The sequence below is a fragment of the Mesoplodon mirus genome (assembly GCF_964341445.2).
Source record: "Mesoplodon mirus genome assembly, chromosome: X".
Taxonomy (NCBI): Eukaryota; Metazoa; Chordata; class Mammalia; order Artiodactyla; family Ziphiidae; genus Mesoplodon; species Mesoplodon mirus.
Genome location: NC_138981.1, coordinates 3545994 through 3565175, shown reverse-complemented (window position 1 = coordinate 3565175; position 19182 = coordinate 3545994). Strand labels below are relative to the sequence as shown.

General features: G+C 40.5%; 1 protein-coding gene across 2 annotated transcripts in view; it reads left to right on the top strand.

Annotated features, from left to right (window-relative positions):
- NLGN4X (neuroligin 4 X-linked) overlaps positions 1-18025 on the top strand; it is a 458026-nt gene extending 440001 nt beyond the window's left edge. For both annotated transcript variants that reach the window (XM_082609694.1, XM_082609695.1), the window contains 3 exons: positions 1055-1240; positions 5025-5814; positions 14498-18025. In XM_082609694.1, the coding sequence (XP_082465820.1) occupies positions 1055-1240; positions 5025-5814; positions 14498-15347 (1826 nt within the window). In that variant the 3' untranslated portion in view covers positions 15348-18025. The remainder of the gene's footprint in view (positions 1-1054; positions 1241-5024; positions 5815-14497) is intronic.
- The last annotated feature ends 1157 nt before the right edge of the window (positions 18026-19182 follow it).

Genomic DNA, 19182 nt, shown 5'->3' with positions numbered 1-19182 from the left:
CCAGAAGGCTTATTCAAGACAGATTTGGACATAAAGTTGGATTAAAGTTTGTACAAGTATTTAAGCTTGGAGGATGCTTTATAAAATATTCATAGTTTTGAATCTGAGTGGGAGAGTGTCTCTCCCACAAAATGCCTTCAAACATCAGAGGAAAGCAGAGTTTCCAGGTCAAGATCTTTTTGCAGTGTGAGAGGAGCAGGGAATGAGATAGGTCTCGAAAACGGATCACTTTGCGACAATTAAATGCCCGTAGTGCTTAAAAAAAAAAGGAAGAATTTAGAATTTGATGCCTTGAGTGAAATCTAATTGCTTAATTTACAGAATCCTCCTGTTTTTTAAAATAAAATGTACCAGCCCATGCTATTTTGGGGACAGTTGGGGAGATTTGAATATGCACTGGCTTTTGGCTGAGATTAAAGAATTATAAGTTTCTGCATGTAACTGTGATATCTTCCTTATATAGAAAAATAGAGATGCATCCTAAACTATTTAAGTGTGTCATGACATGATGGCTATAATTTACTTTGAAATTTAAGCATTCAAAGGAGTTAAATGAAAATATTAATGAGGAATTCAATGGGGAAAAGCAAACCTATACTGGTTTTATATACAGTGCATCCAATCTTATACACAGATGCCAACACACACACTGTTTTGCCCTGAAAAACTTCTTTTAGGAGTCTTCTTTGTTTTCCCAAGGAAAACCAACATACACACAGGAGTGATAACTTAAATCTAGTAAAGTGTATAGGTTCCTGATATTGTCGTGTATTGTAAATATTTTAGATTCATTTCGCCTTATATGTTAACCCCATACAAACCCCCAGATGAGACACTTTATTATAGTGTCAAAAGAAACAAAAACCATTGTAACTCTTATTTACATAATATACTCCTTTCTGCCATGGAAAAGGTGCTACACTGTTGCTTCTCATTTATAGGAAGGAAAAGTAAAGAATCAACAAAGTAAACCAGGGAATGTCTTTCCAAATAGCAGCGATGTTGACGTATATTTTGTAGGTGACCACCCCAAATATCCTGTGTTCTTTCGCAGGGTTTTTAAGTACCGGCGACCAGGCGGCCAAAGGCAACTATGGGCTCCTGGATCAGATCCAAGCACTACGTTGGATTGAGGAGAATGTCGGGGCCTTCGGTGGGGATCCCAAGAGAGTGACCATCTTCGGCTCCGGCGCGGGTGCTTCTTGTGTCAGCCTCTTGACCTTGTCTCACTATTCAGAAGGTAATAAAAAGCATCCCCACAGTGGGCAGGGAACCCTGGGACCCAGAAATGAACCCATATTGAGTTCTTATTCAAGGTGCATGCAGGGTGGCCATAGTCTCTATTGAAACCTCCACAGAAAATCCCCCAAATGACATGCATCCACATCCTCTTCTCTTAACTTGCTTTCTGATTTTTTAAATTGAGGTATGATTGACATACACCATTAGATTAGTTTCAGGTGTACAACATAACGATTCGCTGTTGGTATACAGTGCAAAACAATCACCACAGGAAGTCCAGTTAACATCTGTCACCATTTAGTTACAAATTTTTTTCCTTCTGATGAGAATTTTAAGATCTCCTCTCTTAGCCACTTTTAAGTATACAATACAGTAATTATTAACTATTTAACGATATATTTTTCTCACTTAGACTTATGGCAAAGAGCATTGCTTACAATAATTGGAGAAAAATGACCTCTTTAGAAACGCCTACATCCTGCTTTTGCCTGTCTGAGTTTATTTGGACAACTTTAAATTTTATTAACTTCAATTTTCACCTTGGGAGAAGAAATATGAAAGGGAATCAGTATGTGGATGATGGTTCCAGATTTTTAGATTTCATGATAAATAAAGCTTGTAGCCATATGGTTATAAAGTCACGTCATTGATGCAAACTAATTCAGGTTGATTCCTCTGGTCCATTGGTGATGGAGGTTCCCAGCAATATCAGATGAGAGATTTTTAAAAGAAAAATCAACAGAAATTGGGTGCAGTGGGCCTGGAGGCACCTTAATAACTTCCTGGCTCTCCCTTCAAAAATGGAATAAAAATAAAAACAAAACAAGAAAATGCAGCCCTGGGACACTTTGGCAAGTACCAGTGAATATTCATAATAACAGTCTAAATCATCAAGGTTGTGTTATGTTCCCTTCTGTGTCATTGGTTGGTTTAAGGATGTACCACATCTATTTGAACCATTTTTATGAAAAGCACCTGAAACTTTAAAGGAATTATATTTCTTTAAAGAGTCTTATATTATCTTTCTTTAAAGTACCCTAAACATGTTAAAAAAAAAAAAAAGGGAAGTATCATCGTGCCACAGGACAGCATCCCATTTTTTTCCTCTCTTCCTACACTACCGTGGACAAGTTGCTGACTCTTTCTGTGCCTTGAATGCTTCATTAGCAAGATATGATTGACGATGATTTTTAAGTCTTGTGAAGTCTGAATTTCTTGATTCTTTATTTCGTAATGGCTGAGGAGAGGTAGAATGAAAAGCTTATGTTTGTTTTAACCCTTTATTAAAAAAGGAAAAAGCGAGTAAATTAGATCATTAGTGATAACGATCCCTAGAGCATTTTAGAAAATACCTGTATTTTCCCATTTCTCCATGGATATAATCATGGTTCTCCATTTACAAAATAGTCAGGACCAACTCTAGTAGTAATCAAACACGTGTCAGCCAGAACTAATGGGGAAAGAGTGTTAATTCCTTAAATCAGTAGATCAGAAATGAATATGGTAATGCTTTGCATCATTTCTGCAAAGTAGCTCTCTGAAATCAACTCAGCAATAGAATCAAGAATTAATGAACGGGCCTCCCTGGTGGCGCAGTGGTTGAGAGTCCGCCTGCCGATGCAGGGGATACGGGTTCGTGCCCTGGTCTGGGAGGATCCCATATGCCGCGGAGCGGCTGGGCCCGTGAGCCATGGCCGCTGGGCCTGCGCATCCGGAGCCTGTGCTCCGCAACGGGGGAGGCCACAACAGTGAGAGGCCCGCATACCGCAAAAAAAAAAAAAAAAAAAAAAAAAAAAAGAATTAATGAACATACCCAGACTGTTGGCCTTAGGAATTTCACTTGTCGTGATATAACTTAATGAAATCAACATACACATGGGGAAAAGGTGTTTTCATGGAGTTTTTCTACCACAGCATTCTCCTAGCAAAGAATGAAAGGAAAAGCTACAAGACCAGAAAGACAAGAACATTGTAAATGACATGTGCATTTACTCGAAGGAACAATAATTTGTTTTAAGAATTGTGCTTAAGATATGCATTAACCTGGGAGACATGATATGAAGAGCTCATTCAGCAAACCCTCACCTTGGCCGGGTACCACATTCCCTTTTGACCCTGTCATGGACAGGGATGCCATTCCAAGCAACTCTCAGATCCTGATGGAGCAGGGGGGAGTTCCTTAATTATGACATCAGTATACTATGCAGATATTGGACACAGTTACACACAACAGACAATGGGAGGGAAAGCACCAAGAAGGAATGATACTGAAAATATTAAAGTAGCTCCTATTTTATAGTATGAATTATAGGTGACTTTTTCTTTAATTTTTCAAGTTTTTTCCCAGGTTGTATTACTTCCCTACCAAAACACACACACATATACATGGCTACCTCAATCACGGCCAACAGTTATGACAGAGAGAGAAAATGTGTAACTTCTAGCAACATTTTTCTAATTCTGGTTGTCTTCATTTATGAATGTCTTTTAATAGATCAAATATGGACATCATTTCCTTAAGGTGCTTTAAAACATTCACCTTGAGAGCCAGACACACAAGTCAGTACTTGCACATTTCCAACAGAATGGAAAACGTTGGGAAATTGGCCCCAAACGAGCTTGATGATGTGTCGGGCAAAGCCAGATCATTTTAAACAGCTCAGGCTTGTGTGTCATCTGTAGGCAATCCTCTAGTGTTTAGAATCACATTTTCCTGGTTGCAGTCATGTTTTCTTCATCCTTGATTGTTTGTATGACCTTAAACATCGACAAGGCACGGACTTCTGGACTCCCCGCTGAATGCTTTTATTCTCCCAGTGACTTACGAGGCGTCAGAGCTATAGATCATGCTGGAGTTCAAGGAAACTGGCAGGAAGAGATAAGGAACAGGACACCATGATCTTATAGCCTTCCATCTCATACCGGAGTAGTTAAAAATAGACTTTTATTTACTTCTGGACATCCACATACTAGACTGATCAGATAGGAAATTTTAAGCTACACAGAAGTTTACTCATAAAACAGCCCAAGATTTTTCAAGTTCCTCACCAAACAGACATGTTTAAAATGTGGCAGAATAAATTGTACAGAAGTCTGGGCTTTGAGTGGATGCAACTTTGAAATTAATGATTTTTTTTGGAAAAAAGTTATGTTTTAGTGTGGCATTCAAGTGAAGATTTCTTTAGGAATAGCTAATTTAATGAATTTATTTTAATTGCATGTTTTTAGCACCTTCAGTATATGGAGCATGGAAATAAAAATGCATTCCAGAATTGATACTCTGAAACTGATTTCAGTGGACCTTCCCCCTCTAATAAAGTGGTGCCTGGTTTTGCCAGTAAGAGAAAACAGCCTTTGACCTCTTATGGCCACAAATCATATTTTTAGAGGCCGGGGGTTGTGATTACCCTGAAACTCTTTATTTACGAATTCTGGGGATGGAGACACTAATATTACACAAAATTGGGGAAGGAGAAAGATGTGGTATGTTTTTAGCGCTGCAGCTAAAGTGTAACTGCAGTTTCGTTTTCTAAACTCTGTGTGTGCGTGCGTGTGTGTGTGTGCGCGTGTGTCTGAGAGCATCCTATAAGACCACTGTCCAGCAGGTGGGGGAGGGGGAAGGATGAGATAGAAATGAGAGAAAGAGATGCCCAATGCGCTGAATGCTACAGTACCCAGAAATTCACATGCCCGAGAGACAATCAGAGCCTTCTTTGCCGAGTAAAAGCTGCTTTTCTGTCTTTCGGGTTTTCATTTGCATGTCCACAATTTTGCACCTGCAGGTCTGTTCCAGAAGGCCATCATCCAGAGCGGGACCGCCCTGTCCAGCTGGGCCGTGAACTACCAGCCTGCCAAGTACACTCGGATATTGGCAGATAAAGTGGGCTGCAACATGCTGGATACCACGGATATGGTGGAATGCCTTCGGAATAAGAACTACAGAGAGCTCACTCAGCAGACCATCACCCCGGCCACGTACCACATCTCCTTCGGGCCCGTCATCGATGGGGATGTCATCCCCGACGACCCTCAGATCCTGATGGAGCAGGGGGAATTCCTTAACTATGACATCATGCTCGGGGTCAACCAGGGGGAGGGGCTGAAGTTCGTGGACGGCATCGTGGACAACGAGGATGGTGTGACGCCCAACGATTTTGACTTCTCGGTGTCCAACTTCGTGGACAACCTTTACGGCTACCCAGAGGGGAAAGACACCTTGCGGGAAACCATCAAGTTCATGTACACGGACTGGGCAGATAAGGAGAACCCTGAAACACGGCGGAAAACCTTGGTGGCTCTGTTCACTGACCACCAGTGGGTGGCCCCCGCCGTGGCCACCGCGGACCTGCACGCGCAGTATGGCTCACCCACCTACTTCTATGCCTTCTACCACCACTGCCAAAGCGAGATGAAGCCCAGCTGGGCGGACTCAGCCCATGGCGATGAAGTCCCCTATGTCTTTGGGATCCCCATGATCGGCCCCACCGAGCTCTTCAGCTGCAACTTCTCCAAGAATGATGTCATGCTCAGCGCAGTGGTCATGACGTACTGGACGAACTTCGCCAAAACCGGGTATGTTCTTCTCCCCGTCATGTTGTTGTTTGTCTGGGTCCTCCATGTGAGTGTGGTTTCCATGACTGGCTAGACTGCGGTGTGCAGGCATGCACACACAATAACAAAAGCAGTCCTTTTTCCCCCCAGCGTCTAGGGAGACCTCATTTTTTCTTTGCTCCTGAATTGTTTTCTATCAAGTTCAGATTTTTGCTAAGGTGCTAGATGCATATTGAAAATTCTACACTTGCTACTGGGGTCAGATTTAGATATATTTGGCTATTCTATGGAAAACTGATCCTGGAGTTTCAAATCTAGATAGGACCTTGTCTTGTTTGGTAAATAATAGGGTTATCAAAATACACGTGCCACATGGAACGCATAGCCAAGGAATGAAATAAATCTCATAATAAATATATAGAAATACTGTATATGTATATAATATATATATTATATATGTATATGCACATGTAATAACTCCTAATCTCATAACTGTAGAGAAATCCTGTGTGTGTGTGTATGTAAGATATATATATGCATTTGTATTTATATACATGCATAGGATTTCTCCATTGTTGTGAGATTTATTTTCTATATATACATATACATACAAAATATATTTATTTTGTTTATATATAAATATTTACACGTGTTTATTTCATTAATATAAATTTCATACATGTGTGTATATCTATCTATAGACACATACAGAAAGCTCATTGGCTAAATAAAGTAGGAAGTAGACAAGAGTTACATACACAGCAGGGTCCACCCGTATTCCACTGAGCAGAGTCTCTGCAAACAATGAAAGAAAAGACTCCCCGGCATCTTAAGGAGCTACAGATATCAGAGCATCTTTTCATTTTCTCTTGTCAGATAACCTAATTGTGGAAATTAATGAGGTATCATTCTGTTCTACCTGCCTGTGCTCCTGTCATTAACCTTGAGTTTCTTGTACCGAATTTACAGTGAAGGTCCTCCCGGCTCTGGAGGATGGAGACTCTTCCTTTGGGTCGCTGGGGGGGTGGAATTAGGCCCCATACTGCAGCAGCCCTGCAGTGCCTGAGCCTCATGTAGCTCTAATGAGACGATGTGGGGATGCCGGGGATGTGTAGGGGGTTAGCAGGTACCATTCTTTACAATGATTCCAAATACTCTGGTGGGAAGTGGTTTCACGGTTTTGCAGTCTTAGGAAAAAAGTGTGGCACGTTTCTTGAGTGGAAAATATGTTGTACAGATACCCACTTTGGACTGTCCCATTTTACAAGTTTGACCTACGAAAGACAGTGGGAAACAGAGACGGTACAACCGTGCCAGGGAGAGATGCTTGTCTGTCCCCAAAAGGTTCTTTCTTCGACAAGGAGGTGATGGAGGTCCAGTCAGCAAGTATTTTTGAGTAACCCCTGTTTATTAGATTCCTAGGGCTGCTGCAGCAAAGTACCAAAAATGATGTAGCTTAAAACAACAGAAGTGTATTTCACAGTTCTGGAGGCCAGAAGTCCACAATGAAGGTGTCCGCAGGGCCGAGTTCTCTCTAAGACCCATAGGGGAATGTTTCCATGCTGCTTCTTAGCTTCTGGTGCTTTGCTGGCAGTGTTTGGTGTTGCCTGACTTGTAGCTGCATCTCTCCAAGCTCTGTGTCCGTCATACCGTGGCAGTCTCCCAGCACATCTGTCTTTATACGGCCATCTTCTTTTTTATCTTTACTGAAGTATAGTTTATTTACAATCTTGTGTTAATTTCTGCTCTACAGCAAAGTGATTCAGTTATAGACATATATACGTTCTTTTTCATATTCTTTTCCATAATGGTTTATCACAGGATATTGAGTATAGTTCCCTGTGCTGTACAGTAGGACCTTGTTGTTTATCCATCCTATGTATAATAGTTTGCATCTGCTAACCCCAAACTCCCGCTCCATCCCTCCCCAACTCCCCTCCCCCTTGGCAACTACAAGTCTGTTCTCTCTGTGCCTGTGACTCTGTTCCTGTTTCGTAGGTAAGTTCATTTGTGTCATATTTTAGATTCCACACATAAGTGATATCATATGATATCTGTCTTTCTCTTTCTGACTTATTTTACCTAGTATGATCATCTCTAGTTGCATCCATGTTGCTGCAAATGGCATTATTTTGTTCTTTTTTATTTTGACCATCTTCTTATAAGGGCACCAATCATATTGGTTTAAGAGTTCATCCTGCTCCAGTTATGACGTAATCTTTTTTTTTTAATTTTTATTTTTTGGCTGGGCCGCACGGCTTGCAGAATCTTAGTTCCCCAACCAGGGATCAAACCAGTGCCCCCTGAAGTGGAAGCGCAGAGTCCTAACCACTGGACCACCAGGGAATTCCCACTATAACCTCATCTTAACTTGACTGACTACATCTGCAATGACCCTGTTTCCAATAAGATCACACTGTGAGGTCCTGGGTGTTAGGACTTCAGTGTATCTTAATTTGAGGGGGAAACAGTTCAATGCATAACCCCTTTTAAAGGCAGGACCAATGCCCAATTGTGTCATAGAACTCAGATAGGTAATGCCTGCCCTTGCAAAGTATTGCCTTCTTTTGAAGCAAAAAAACTCACAGGAGCGTTTCCCACACCATGGCCATGCCTATCGACTACGTCACCATCCAAACCTATCATTAATTCCATAACATCTAAACACAAATCATGACTTACTTTTGTTAAAGCCACCTACTTTCTTTTTCTCTCATGTGTTTTGGGAATAAACTTTATATGATTTTCTTAAATGGAAAGCTAGGATCATTCATCATCAATTTAACTGAACCATTAAAGAAAACTACAAAATCCACATCAAGCCATTAAATTCTCATTAGCTGTTCTTGCCTGCCAAAGGCTCTGAGATGGATTTTCTCTTGTTGTTTAAAAAAAAAAAAAGAAAGAAAAATTAAAGGAAATTAATGTCATGAGATGGTAGAGAAATGTTAGCAACAAACCTGTAGGTCAGCAGGACCTGTCAACAACTACGTGACGATTGAAAACGTCGAGTGTTCTTTAAAATGTTTTTTAAGATGTGGAGTGCTTTTTAATTTCATAACACTATATTCCTAACATCACTTTGCTCAGTGCCTGCGGTTCACGCCCCTCATTTGGTGAGCACAGTGGTGGAGATGTAAAATAGCTTGGGCTTAATCCCCGGCCCAGTATACTCCTGTGGCCACTAGTGGTGGGTGTTTAGGATACGTTTGGATTTCATAAAGATGCTAAAGTAGCGGATGGGGAAGGAGTAAGGACTTAGCTTGGAGGAATAGCCGTCATCTGACCAGAGTCCAGGTAGAGAGCTCACTGTGGTAACAGGATATCGCTAATGGATGGCCTCGGATGTCAGTCTGAAAAATCTGGATTTTATCCAAGCAGGAGCTATTTTTATTTCTGTGGTCCATGTGAAGCGTAGCTGAAATCGTACTTGGGGATATTAATGCAATGAGTTTTCACAACACATTGGAAAGGTCGTTGGAATGACTCAAATCATCTTTCTTTTTTTTAAAATTAATTTTATTTATTTTTGGCTGCATTAGGTCTTCGTTGCTGCACACGGGCTTTCTCTAGTTGCGGCAAGCAGGGGCTACTCTTCGTTGCAGTGCACGGGCTTCTCATTATGATGGCTTCTGTTGTTTCAGAGCACGGGCTCTCGGCACATGGGCTTCGGTAATTGTGGCACGTGGGCTCAGTAGTTGTGGCTCGTGGGTTCTAGAGCACAGGCTCAGTACTTGTGGCACACGGATTTAGTTGCTCCGTGGCATGTGGGATCTTCCCGGACCAGGGCTTGAAACCTTGTCCCCTGCATTGGCAGGTGGATTCTTAACCACTGCACCACCAGGGAAGCCCTCAAATCATCTTTTAAGGAAGTTACTCAAAACCTCCTCTAACCTGCAATGCAATGTGCAATTTCAAACGTAAATCAGGAGGATCACATTTCAGTAGCTTATGGTTTAACAAAAAATGGGGATTGAGCAAAGTCTAGTGATTTAGGTGTTTGCCACTGGATGATATGGCTTATGAGGTGCTTGCTAGTTATTCATTGATTGATTTTAAATAGGGTAGTGGCATGATCAACACTGTGTGGAGGAGGATTTCTTTGTCCCTAGGGGGCTGCTAAAGTGGTCCAGCTGAGGAGAATGAGGCAGTATGGTGCCAGTAATGGAACAGCATGGGATTAAACCACCTCTCCTGTCATTAAGGGTCTATACCTTATCTGATGCCAGCAAGGGAAGAGCATAGGATAAACCATCCCTGATATCCCAGTGTGAGGTGAGATGCTTAACTCTGTTCTCCAGAACACATACTCAGGCAGTGACCCACAGAATACGATGGAATACACTTGAGTACCGTCCACTGCTCCCTGTAAGCACTACGGAGACAGGAGTTTGGTTCTAAGAATATCCTACCGTATGTCTAATCACAACACATGGCTGAGAAGAAAGGGTTACGTTGTGTCAGAACATGCTTTGCCGTGGTCGCTGGGTGGAACTTCACATCTGCCGCCCCTTGTAAAGAGCACCCCGATGAGCCTGACTCTTCACGCGTTTGCTGAGATGAGGTGAACACTGGGGCTTCTTTTTATATGACCAAAGCTCACAGTCCTGACCTTACAGTAAGTAGGCTTAAGTGTAGATATCTCTGGTATGCCAATTTGTTGTTGTTGTTGTTCAGCACAGAAAACATAATGTGGGGGTGGTGTGTGTGGTAGGCATGGAAGGAAGGAAGGAGGGAGGGAGGGAAGGAGGGAAGGAGAGCAGAGAAGGAGGCTTTCGTCGCTAGGAGACGGTTTCAGTAATCCAGGTGAGAAGACTAATCCAAAACAGCACTGGGAAAGGACAGCGAAGCCAGGGCATTAAGTATTAGGCTAGACCTAAGGCTACTTGGAGAGTTTTGATAAACGAGACGTTATGTCTGGGAAACATGAAAACGAATCCCAGGGGTTACGAACGATGACACAGATCTAAACACTTTGTCACATCCAGCCTCTTTGGGAAAAGGCGGGACGGCGTTGGTTCTGGCCACTCCGTAGAAATCAGGTGCTCGTGGACCCAGGACCAAGGCAGTGTGGGTTCTGTGTGGTGGGAGGTGGATAAAATGGGTAGAATGAAGGTCTCTACAGAAGATACGGCTGTGAGCGGTACCTTCACCCTTGTGCATGGAACGCCTCGGAGGCTCTTGGAATTCAGAGATGGGAAGGCCGTTGGCCGATAAGCCAATGTATATTACGTCAGAAGAGCAACATATATCCCAACATGTCGAAATACATTTGTGTAGGTCGAGTAGGTGGGATGACGTAGTTTTCATTGGTTTTCAGATGCCATCTCTCCTTTGGATTTTGCTCATATCCTGTCATCGATTTACACTTCAACTTTTGCTCCATCTTTGCAAAAATCAGGAAACAGACAGGAAAGATGGGTTAGATGGAGTTGCAGTCAAAGCCTGGTTTTGAAAGTGACCTTTATTGCCCCAAAGTATTTTAAGCTCAGTGAAGGAACCTCTCTACCGGTTGTATAGGACGGACTGAACACACACTTCTTGGTGCAGGGGATAGTTTTCTTCTTAGAGGTCTAGGGACACATAGTCAACCACGACATGGTTTTAGGGGTAAGGAAAACATTATACCATCCAAAGGAGCATCTCAGAGGGTTCACTGGTATTTTTAAATCGATCATGTTACCCATCTCCCGCAAATAAAATGAGCCACAGGACCTTGGAGACGCATTTAACCCTCCACTTCTAAGATGATATCGCAAGTGAAATATGGCAGGTGAAAATGTATGTTGAGGTGACAAGGAGTATGGATAGGTATTGAGGTTTTTACTAGAGAAAGAAGGTGTGTCTGTTTCATTCTCTCCTTAATCATTATCATCTTCAATTTTACTCATGGGAATTAAAACATGCCATGTGCTGAAGCAAAGTCTAAACAACAAGGCAGTGGTATCCCGCATAGAGATCTTACTGTCTTTGGGGTGTTCGACAGGGGAAAATGATGAGCCTTCATAAGCGCCGTGAGTTTATCTTGGTTTAAGGCTTCTGACTGTGCATCTCCAAGAACTTTGATAGATTGTATCGGGCTAAAGTATACTTACCGGATTTTCAAAATCCTCTATTCTCTGAGAACAAAATAAATGTGTTTCCTTACCTTTCAAATGTACACCGAATTCCATAAAAAATCGACAAATATCCTCCATGAAAAGACACTTTCTTTCCTAGATGCCTTCTCTTCAATAAAAGGTCAGTGCAACTAAAAGACCCAGTTCCGTGAAATCAGATCCATGCAAACATAGTTGGAATCCTCACTCCCTTTCGTTGCTTTTAGAACAATAAAAATCGATGACAAATTTCTCTGTGACAGATTCCAATTAAATAGGAATTTTCCAACAATGTATTTCAGAAGACTCAAATAAAAAAACATGAGGTGCTATATTAAATCCAACATTTTTCAAAAACATATAAGAATATAAAAATGAATTAAAAGCAGATTATTTTAAAGTTTATAAATGAACACATAAATAAGAAAGCTCATAGTATTAAGACCTATAATTTTTTATATTTTATCATCTCACTAATCAGAGCACAGCAGTTAGTGTGTACTCAGTTATGTGGTAAAACTTCTTTGTCCTGCATATCACATATATAATCATATCTACAATCATACATATACCTATGCATCTATATATGTGTGTGTGTATATAGTATGTAGTATGTACTGTTGTATACAGTATACTTTTATACAGTATATACTGTACACAGTGTGTAATGTATGCACTGTGGTATACAGTATACTTTTCAACAGTATATACTATATATAATTAACAGTGTACCATATATACAGCATACACTATATCTAGTATATTAGTGTACCATATATACTGGTATACAATATACTTTTATATAGCATATACTATGTAGAATATAGTATTAGGTATATTCTGTGGCTATATACAGTATGTTATTTATAGTCCTCTCTCGCTAGCAATTTGTAGGTATTCTAATTTATGCATTGCAGAGAGGGATACTATTTATTGAGCTCTTACTACATGCCAGGAATTTTGTAGTTATTATTTAACCTTTCTCACTTCCTTTCCATCCCAGTATTCTTTTCCACTTTATAGATGAGGACGATGAGGCTAAGAGAGGCTTAAGGATTTGCTCAAGATTTCACAGCTGATAAAGAGGGAGAGATGCAGAACTTAATGTATGGAAATGATTTTGACAACCTCAGACTGAGGGCTAAAGTCCTTCCTTTGGCAGATGGATCTGTTGGTCAAGTGCATCGTTTGCATCCTGCACACTACTTGGGAATGTCTGTAGACTTTAGGTCTTCCAGTGGGACCTTCTGGTTCCCCAGCCTTCTGATACATGAGCAAACAGGCAGTGGCTGAAGGCAGCTTCATAAGAGTGTTACCTGGAAAATAGAAGTTAGAGCACCTGGAGCAATAGATCTGAGCAAACTGGGTCTGCACATCTGAATGTTCAGTGTCAACTAGGTGGCATTATATCATTGCACGATCTCAAATTTTCCAAACCAGTACACATTAAGATGAAACCTGTTTTACAGCTCACTTTACCAAGCCTAAAAAAAATGGAAGAAATGAGAATATGATATCTTTGCAGGGCGGGGGGAGGTTGTTTGTTATCTTAAAAGAGTTAGTTGCAAAGATGTTTCAAGTACCATGTTTTGTGGAGAATCTTTCCATTTTGATGATTCTCCTTCTGCCTGTATCCACTTATGTAAATCATAGGAGACTTCTTAGGTTCATAGTTGCCATGCACACTTGAAATCTATAAAATCCCTCAATTTCTTGCATCATGTGGTACTTTTCCTAAAATCCTTAGCTCTTCATATCTAAAAGCACCGTCTTACCAAACTTCTTAAATCGACGGAATGTTGTTTGATCTTCACGTGACTCCGTCTTCAGAAGGTTTCCAAGTACATACATATTTCTCTTTGTGAGAGAGAACAAACAATTGATGCATAATTTTATTTATCATCTTGTAATTACAAAAGCCAGTTTTTATTTGATTTTTAACATACATTTTAGTTGTAACCGCAATATCTATTCATTTACCTAAGAAGCAATTCTTGAGGAAGAAAGAGAATGGCACAAATTTTGGACCATAGCCTCTAAATCAGGATTTCTCAGCCTCAATACTACTGACACCTGGGACCAGGTACTTCTCTGCTGTGGAGGGGCTGTCCTGTGCCCTGGAGCTTATTTAACAGTCACCCTGGCATCTACCAATTCATGGCACCACCCTTCACTTATAACAACCAAAAATCATCTCCAGATGTTGCCAGATGCCCTCTTGGGGGCAAATCACCCTGGCTGAGATTTCTGACTCAAAAGTAGTTAAACTGGAAATGCTGAAAATTTTCCAAGACACATTTTTGGTTTCCTTCTTTATCATGGAAGATAATTGGATGCATTAAAAAAATGTAGAAGTGTTATGAAAATGCTATCATACTGCCATCAGGAATTATTTTTAAAATAAAGGTAAGGGGATTTTAAAGAAAAGGCAAAATGGTAGCGCGTCGGGATTAAAACACCATGTATTTGTTGCTACTTGAGTATTTTGTGCATATCAACAAACACATGAGATTATCTGATTGTAATTTCATTGTATTTGATTAAAATTTACTTGGGAAATGTGGAAGAGTGTGACCTTTCTCTTTTTTTCTCCCTTCTGTCCCCAGTGATCCTAATCAGCCAGTTCCTCAGGACACCAAGTTCATTCACACAAAACCCAATCGCTTTGAGGAAGTGGCCTGGTCCAAGTATAACCCCAAAGACCAGCTCTATCTGCATATTGGCTTGAAACCCAGAGTGAGGGACCATTACCGAGCCACAAAAGTGGCTTTCTGGTTGGAACTCGTGCCTCACTTGCACAACTTGAATGAGATATTCCAGTACGTGTCCACAACCACCAAGGTTCCTCCTCCGGACATGACCTCCTTCCCCTACGGAACTCGGCGATCTCCTGCCAAGATATGGCCCACGACCAAACGCCCGGCCATCACTCCCGCCAACAACCCCAAACACTCCAAGGACCCTCATAAAACGGGGCCCGAGGACACCACCGTCCTCATCGAAACTAAACGGGATTATTCCACTGAGTTGAGTGTCACCATTGCCGTGGGGGCATCCCTACTCTTCCTTAACATCTTGGCGTTTGCGGCGCTGTACTATAAGAAGGACAAGAGGCGCCATGAGACACACAGGCGCCCCAGTCCCCAGAGAAATACCACAAACGACATCGCTCACATCCAGAACGAAGAGATCATGTCCCTGCAGATGAAACAGCTGGAGCATGATCACGAGTGTGAGTCCCTGCAGGCTCACGACACGCTGAGGCTCACCTGCCCTCCAGACTACACCCTCACGCTGCGCAGGTCCCCCGACGACATCCCACTTATGACACCAAATACCATCACTATGATTCCCAACACACTGACGGGGATGCAGCCTTTGCACACGTTCAATACCTTCAGTGGAGGGCAAAACAGTACAAATTTACCCCACGGGCATTCAACCACTAGAGTATAGCTTTGCCGTCTCCTTCCCCTCCCTCTGTGCCTCCCCTCAGCCACATCGAAGAGAGGAAGAAAGAAGCAACACCTCCAAACAAGGAATGTTTGGCATAAGACAAAAAAAAAAAAAAAAAAAAAAAGACAAAAAAAAAAGCAAAAGGGCAGCCGCTGTGTCCTTGCAGACCCTTTCCATTGGCATCTCCCAGTACCACGCGATCAACTTCTGACCCTACGAAATGTGAAACGTATACGTTGCTGTTACAATACTGCTTTAAGATCTCCACCATCCAGCAAACTTTACTGCAACTAGGACATCGAAGTTTCAAGGACCTGGATGTTTCCAATGTGACCGTAGAAGCTGACACTCCTGGAACTCAGCCGAGGACACTTTTTTTTTTTTTTTTAATTACAATTGAAATAAATAAAGAAAAGTTCTTTTTGTGCCATACGACAGATGGCTCTACTTAAGTGAAGAAAGAGTCTATGGGCTTTTACCCAGCATATGGAGGTGTAATCCAGAGAGAAGGAAAAGTAGAATTTTATTATTACAATAAAAGAACTGACTATGCAGTTACGTACGTAGAGTTCTGTGCAAAGAGATGTTTTGCCAGCCTGAACTCTATTTAAGAAACTTTGTAAAAATAAAAATTAAAAAATGTGTATAGCTGTGCATTTAAACAAACACACACAGAAAACAAAAACAAAAACAAAAAACTTTTATTGGTGTTTTCAGTTTGAAAGAGCTTTTAGCAAGATTGTGCTTTCCATTGTGGTCTGTATGTATATAAATCGATATATACATTAGTCATATCACCTCTGTCTCCTCCAGGACAAAGGAGGATTTTCTTCTTAATTCCTTGTGGCCAACAGACATGGGGTTTTCTAACGTGTTTCATTTGTAGGAGGATGTGATTGTCACAGAGCGGACCTAGACCATCTGTTCGACTAGGCTCTCCCCTTTTTGGGCTGGAAAGTGCATGCGACAGCATTCTTAGGAGACCGTTATTTTTAGGAAAACTTTTATTTTTGTGTGTTAAGCCTTCATGAAGTTGCAACCCCAGGATGGATCCCCAACGTGGAGCCTATTTAAAGCTTGTTGAATTAGAAACACGCACGCACATGCAGAGTGACCGCGGTGGGGGGGAAACAGAATACAAGTCTCATTCTGTAGTTCTGGTTCTTTGAATCTGTTGAGGAAGAGTTGCTTCCCATCCCAGGGCCCTGCCAAAAAGGAAAAGAAAGCTTGTCTTTGGTAGGACCAAGCTCTGCTGAGTCAATACAGCTCTGTATTCCCCAGCAGCTGCAGAAGGGTTTGGCTGATGAAATACCTGCTCAGCTTAGCTAATCAGATTGAAAGAGGGCATGTGTCTTTCCTTTCTGTTTAAGCAGTAAGTCCCTTATTTATCGGTAAGCAGGGATTTTTATTTTTTATATCACTTATGGGATAAAACATATGCTTGTCTGAAACTATTCCATTTGTGGATTTGTGTATCCGTCACTGATCCATGAGTATTACAGAGAGAAAACAAACAAAAGGATAGAACATTAAAAGTGCTTTGCATGGGATTTCCGGGAAGTTAGGATGGCTTCACTGTCAAGATAACACACAGAAATATTCAGTCATTTTAAATTGGTGAGACAGGGATGAGAAGTTTGTCCCTCTGGCACTTTGTCGTTTTCTCATCGTCCTTTTAATTTTCCTTAAGGAATCTTTCGCAAGTGTCCTAAAGTGGAAGGAAAAAAAAAAAAAGTAACCATGGTGACTTTATGTTTTGTCTTTCAAAAATTATTGCAACACTGGGAAATAGTAGCCAAAGATATTTGAAGATAATGTCTCTGGGCATGGTTCTCGTGGAAACGCAGCATTAAATGTCTTTGCCAAGGTGGACATTCTCCACAAAGTCCAGATTCCTTGTCTCTTTGTATAATCTTTGATTATTGAACCCCTAAAGTAAAACTGTAGCAATGTCTATCAAAGTGTTTGAAAATGCCCCCCCCACCCTAGAAAAAGAGAGTTCTTTTCAAAACGCATACAGGTCATCCAATAAATTCTGTTGTTCATCTTGGTCTAAATTTAAGAGTGATTCTCTGTGTATACATATGTGAAATACAATCCCAACTTTGCATAGAGTGAAGCATCACTCCTGTTCATCGCTTTTTAAAGCTATAGTCAGGCCATTTCTGCAAGCTGTATAGTACCCCAGCTAAGCTACGACGAATAGGCTCTCCAGGAAACTACGAAGGACGTGACGCTTGGCGCCATTGTGGGTCCGGTATGTTTGTGATGTGAATTCCAGTATTTGTTTAGTATTTCCAGTTGTCTTCTGCTAGCAATAGGCACAGTAATGTATCAGGCTTGTGACATTTGGATAAGGAAAAAAAAAAGTTCTTGTTAAGTGAATAACTTTAGCTTTTACAAAGGATTATGATCAAAAGCAATTTAATACACCTTAAATGATATTTCTACATGGAAAGAAGTTATAGAATCTTCATAGAGTTCTATGAGAATAAAATATACTTGCTATCTATAAAAAAGAGAAAAAAATAAGAAAAAAAAAACATAAGTTAGAAAAAAACTTTCCTAGGCTTTTATTCTTGACCTTCACTGGCACGCAGGGTTTAATGGTTTCTTGGATTATTATTTTGCGATTTTGTTTTTGATTTTGCCTTAAGTAATGATAGAAGATATATATGGCTGGACACATATGTATAAACTTTTCAGCAGCATTTTTAATAATAAAATATCACAGTATTTTCTAATGCTTTGTGCAAATAATTATGCGTCCATTCTTTTTTTGTAGGTGGCCTATCATATTTATTTTTCCGTCTTTAGATGTCTTTTTCATTTTAAAAACTAAGCGATACATGTGACGTAGGTGATAAATGGCACACTCGATTGGTAATAGATCAGTTTCTTGTGGTTTGTCCTCATGAACAAGTTTTGTGTCCCCGCTAGGGATTTTCTTCCGGCCTGACATTGGAGAAAGGCACTCTGGATGGTGAAACTCATAACAAGAGGATGTTCCCTGAAATGGAACACTTGGGTTTATTAACTTCAGCCACTGCTTCTTTTTACGTTGCTGGGGTTTGAGTTGTGTTTGTTGTCACGCCTTAAATCTTTCTAATAGAGAGCCTTATTTGAGTAAATCTCTGACAGCAAGAAATTTATTTGAGTACAACTGGAGAGGCAGAAAATTACTACCATACTGATGAGACCTAACTTGTCCAGTCCTCACATGCACCTGGTCATTCCTTATATTAACAGTCACGATAGCCCTAAGGGGCAGGCACCTGGATTATTTCTATTTTAAAACTGAAGATGTTGAGAATCAGAAACATTAAGCTTACAAGGCAGCAGCAGAACTCAGATTCAAAGGAAGATCGTGTGTTCAGAGCCCAAACTCTTCACCAGTGAAGGATGCAGCACAAATTTCTAACTCAAGTTCATGGATGTCATGATAATATTAGCTAATTATCAGATAAAGGAAAACAGCAAAGACTGACTGCTATATTCGAACTCTGAAATTTTTTTTTACCTGTTGGACTCAGGTCGTTTGCTGAATGTGGCGTACACAGGATATATATATATATACACACACATATATACACATACATATTTATATATTACATACACATAAATATATTAATAATATATAGTGTATTTATAAATATTCAAATATATTTATAAAGTATAATTATATATATAATAGCTATACTATATGAAACATTTATATACATTTGTATATAAAATAATACACCATATATGTGTTAGAATATGTATATTTAAAACATACATTTTATATTACACATATTAGATATGTATATATATCATATATCATGTTATATATACG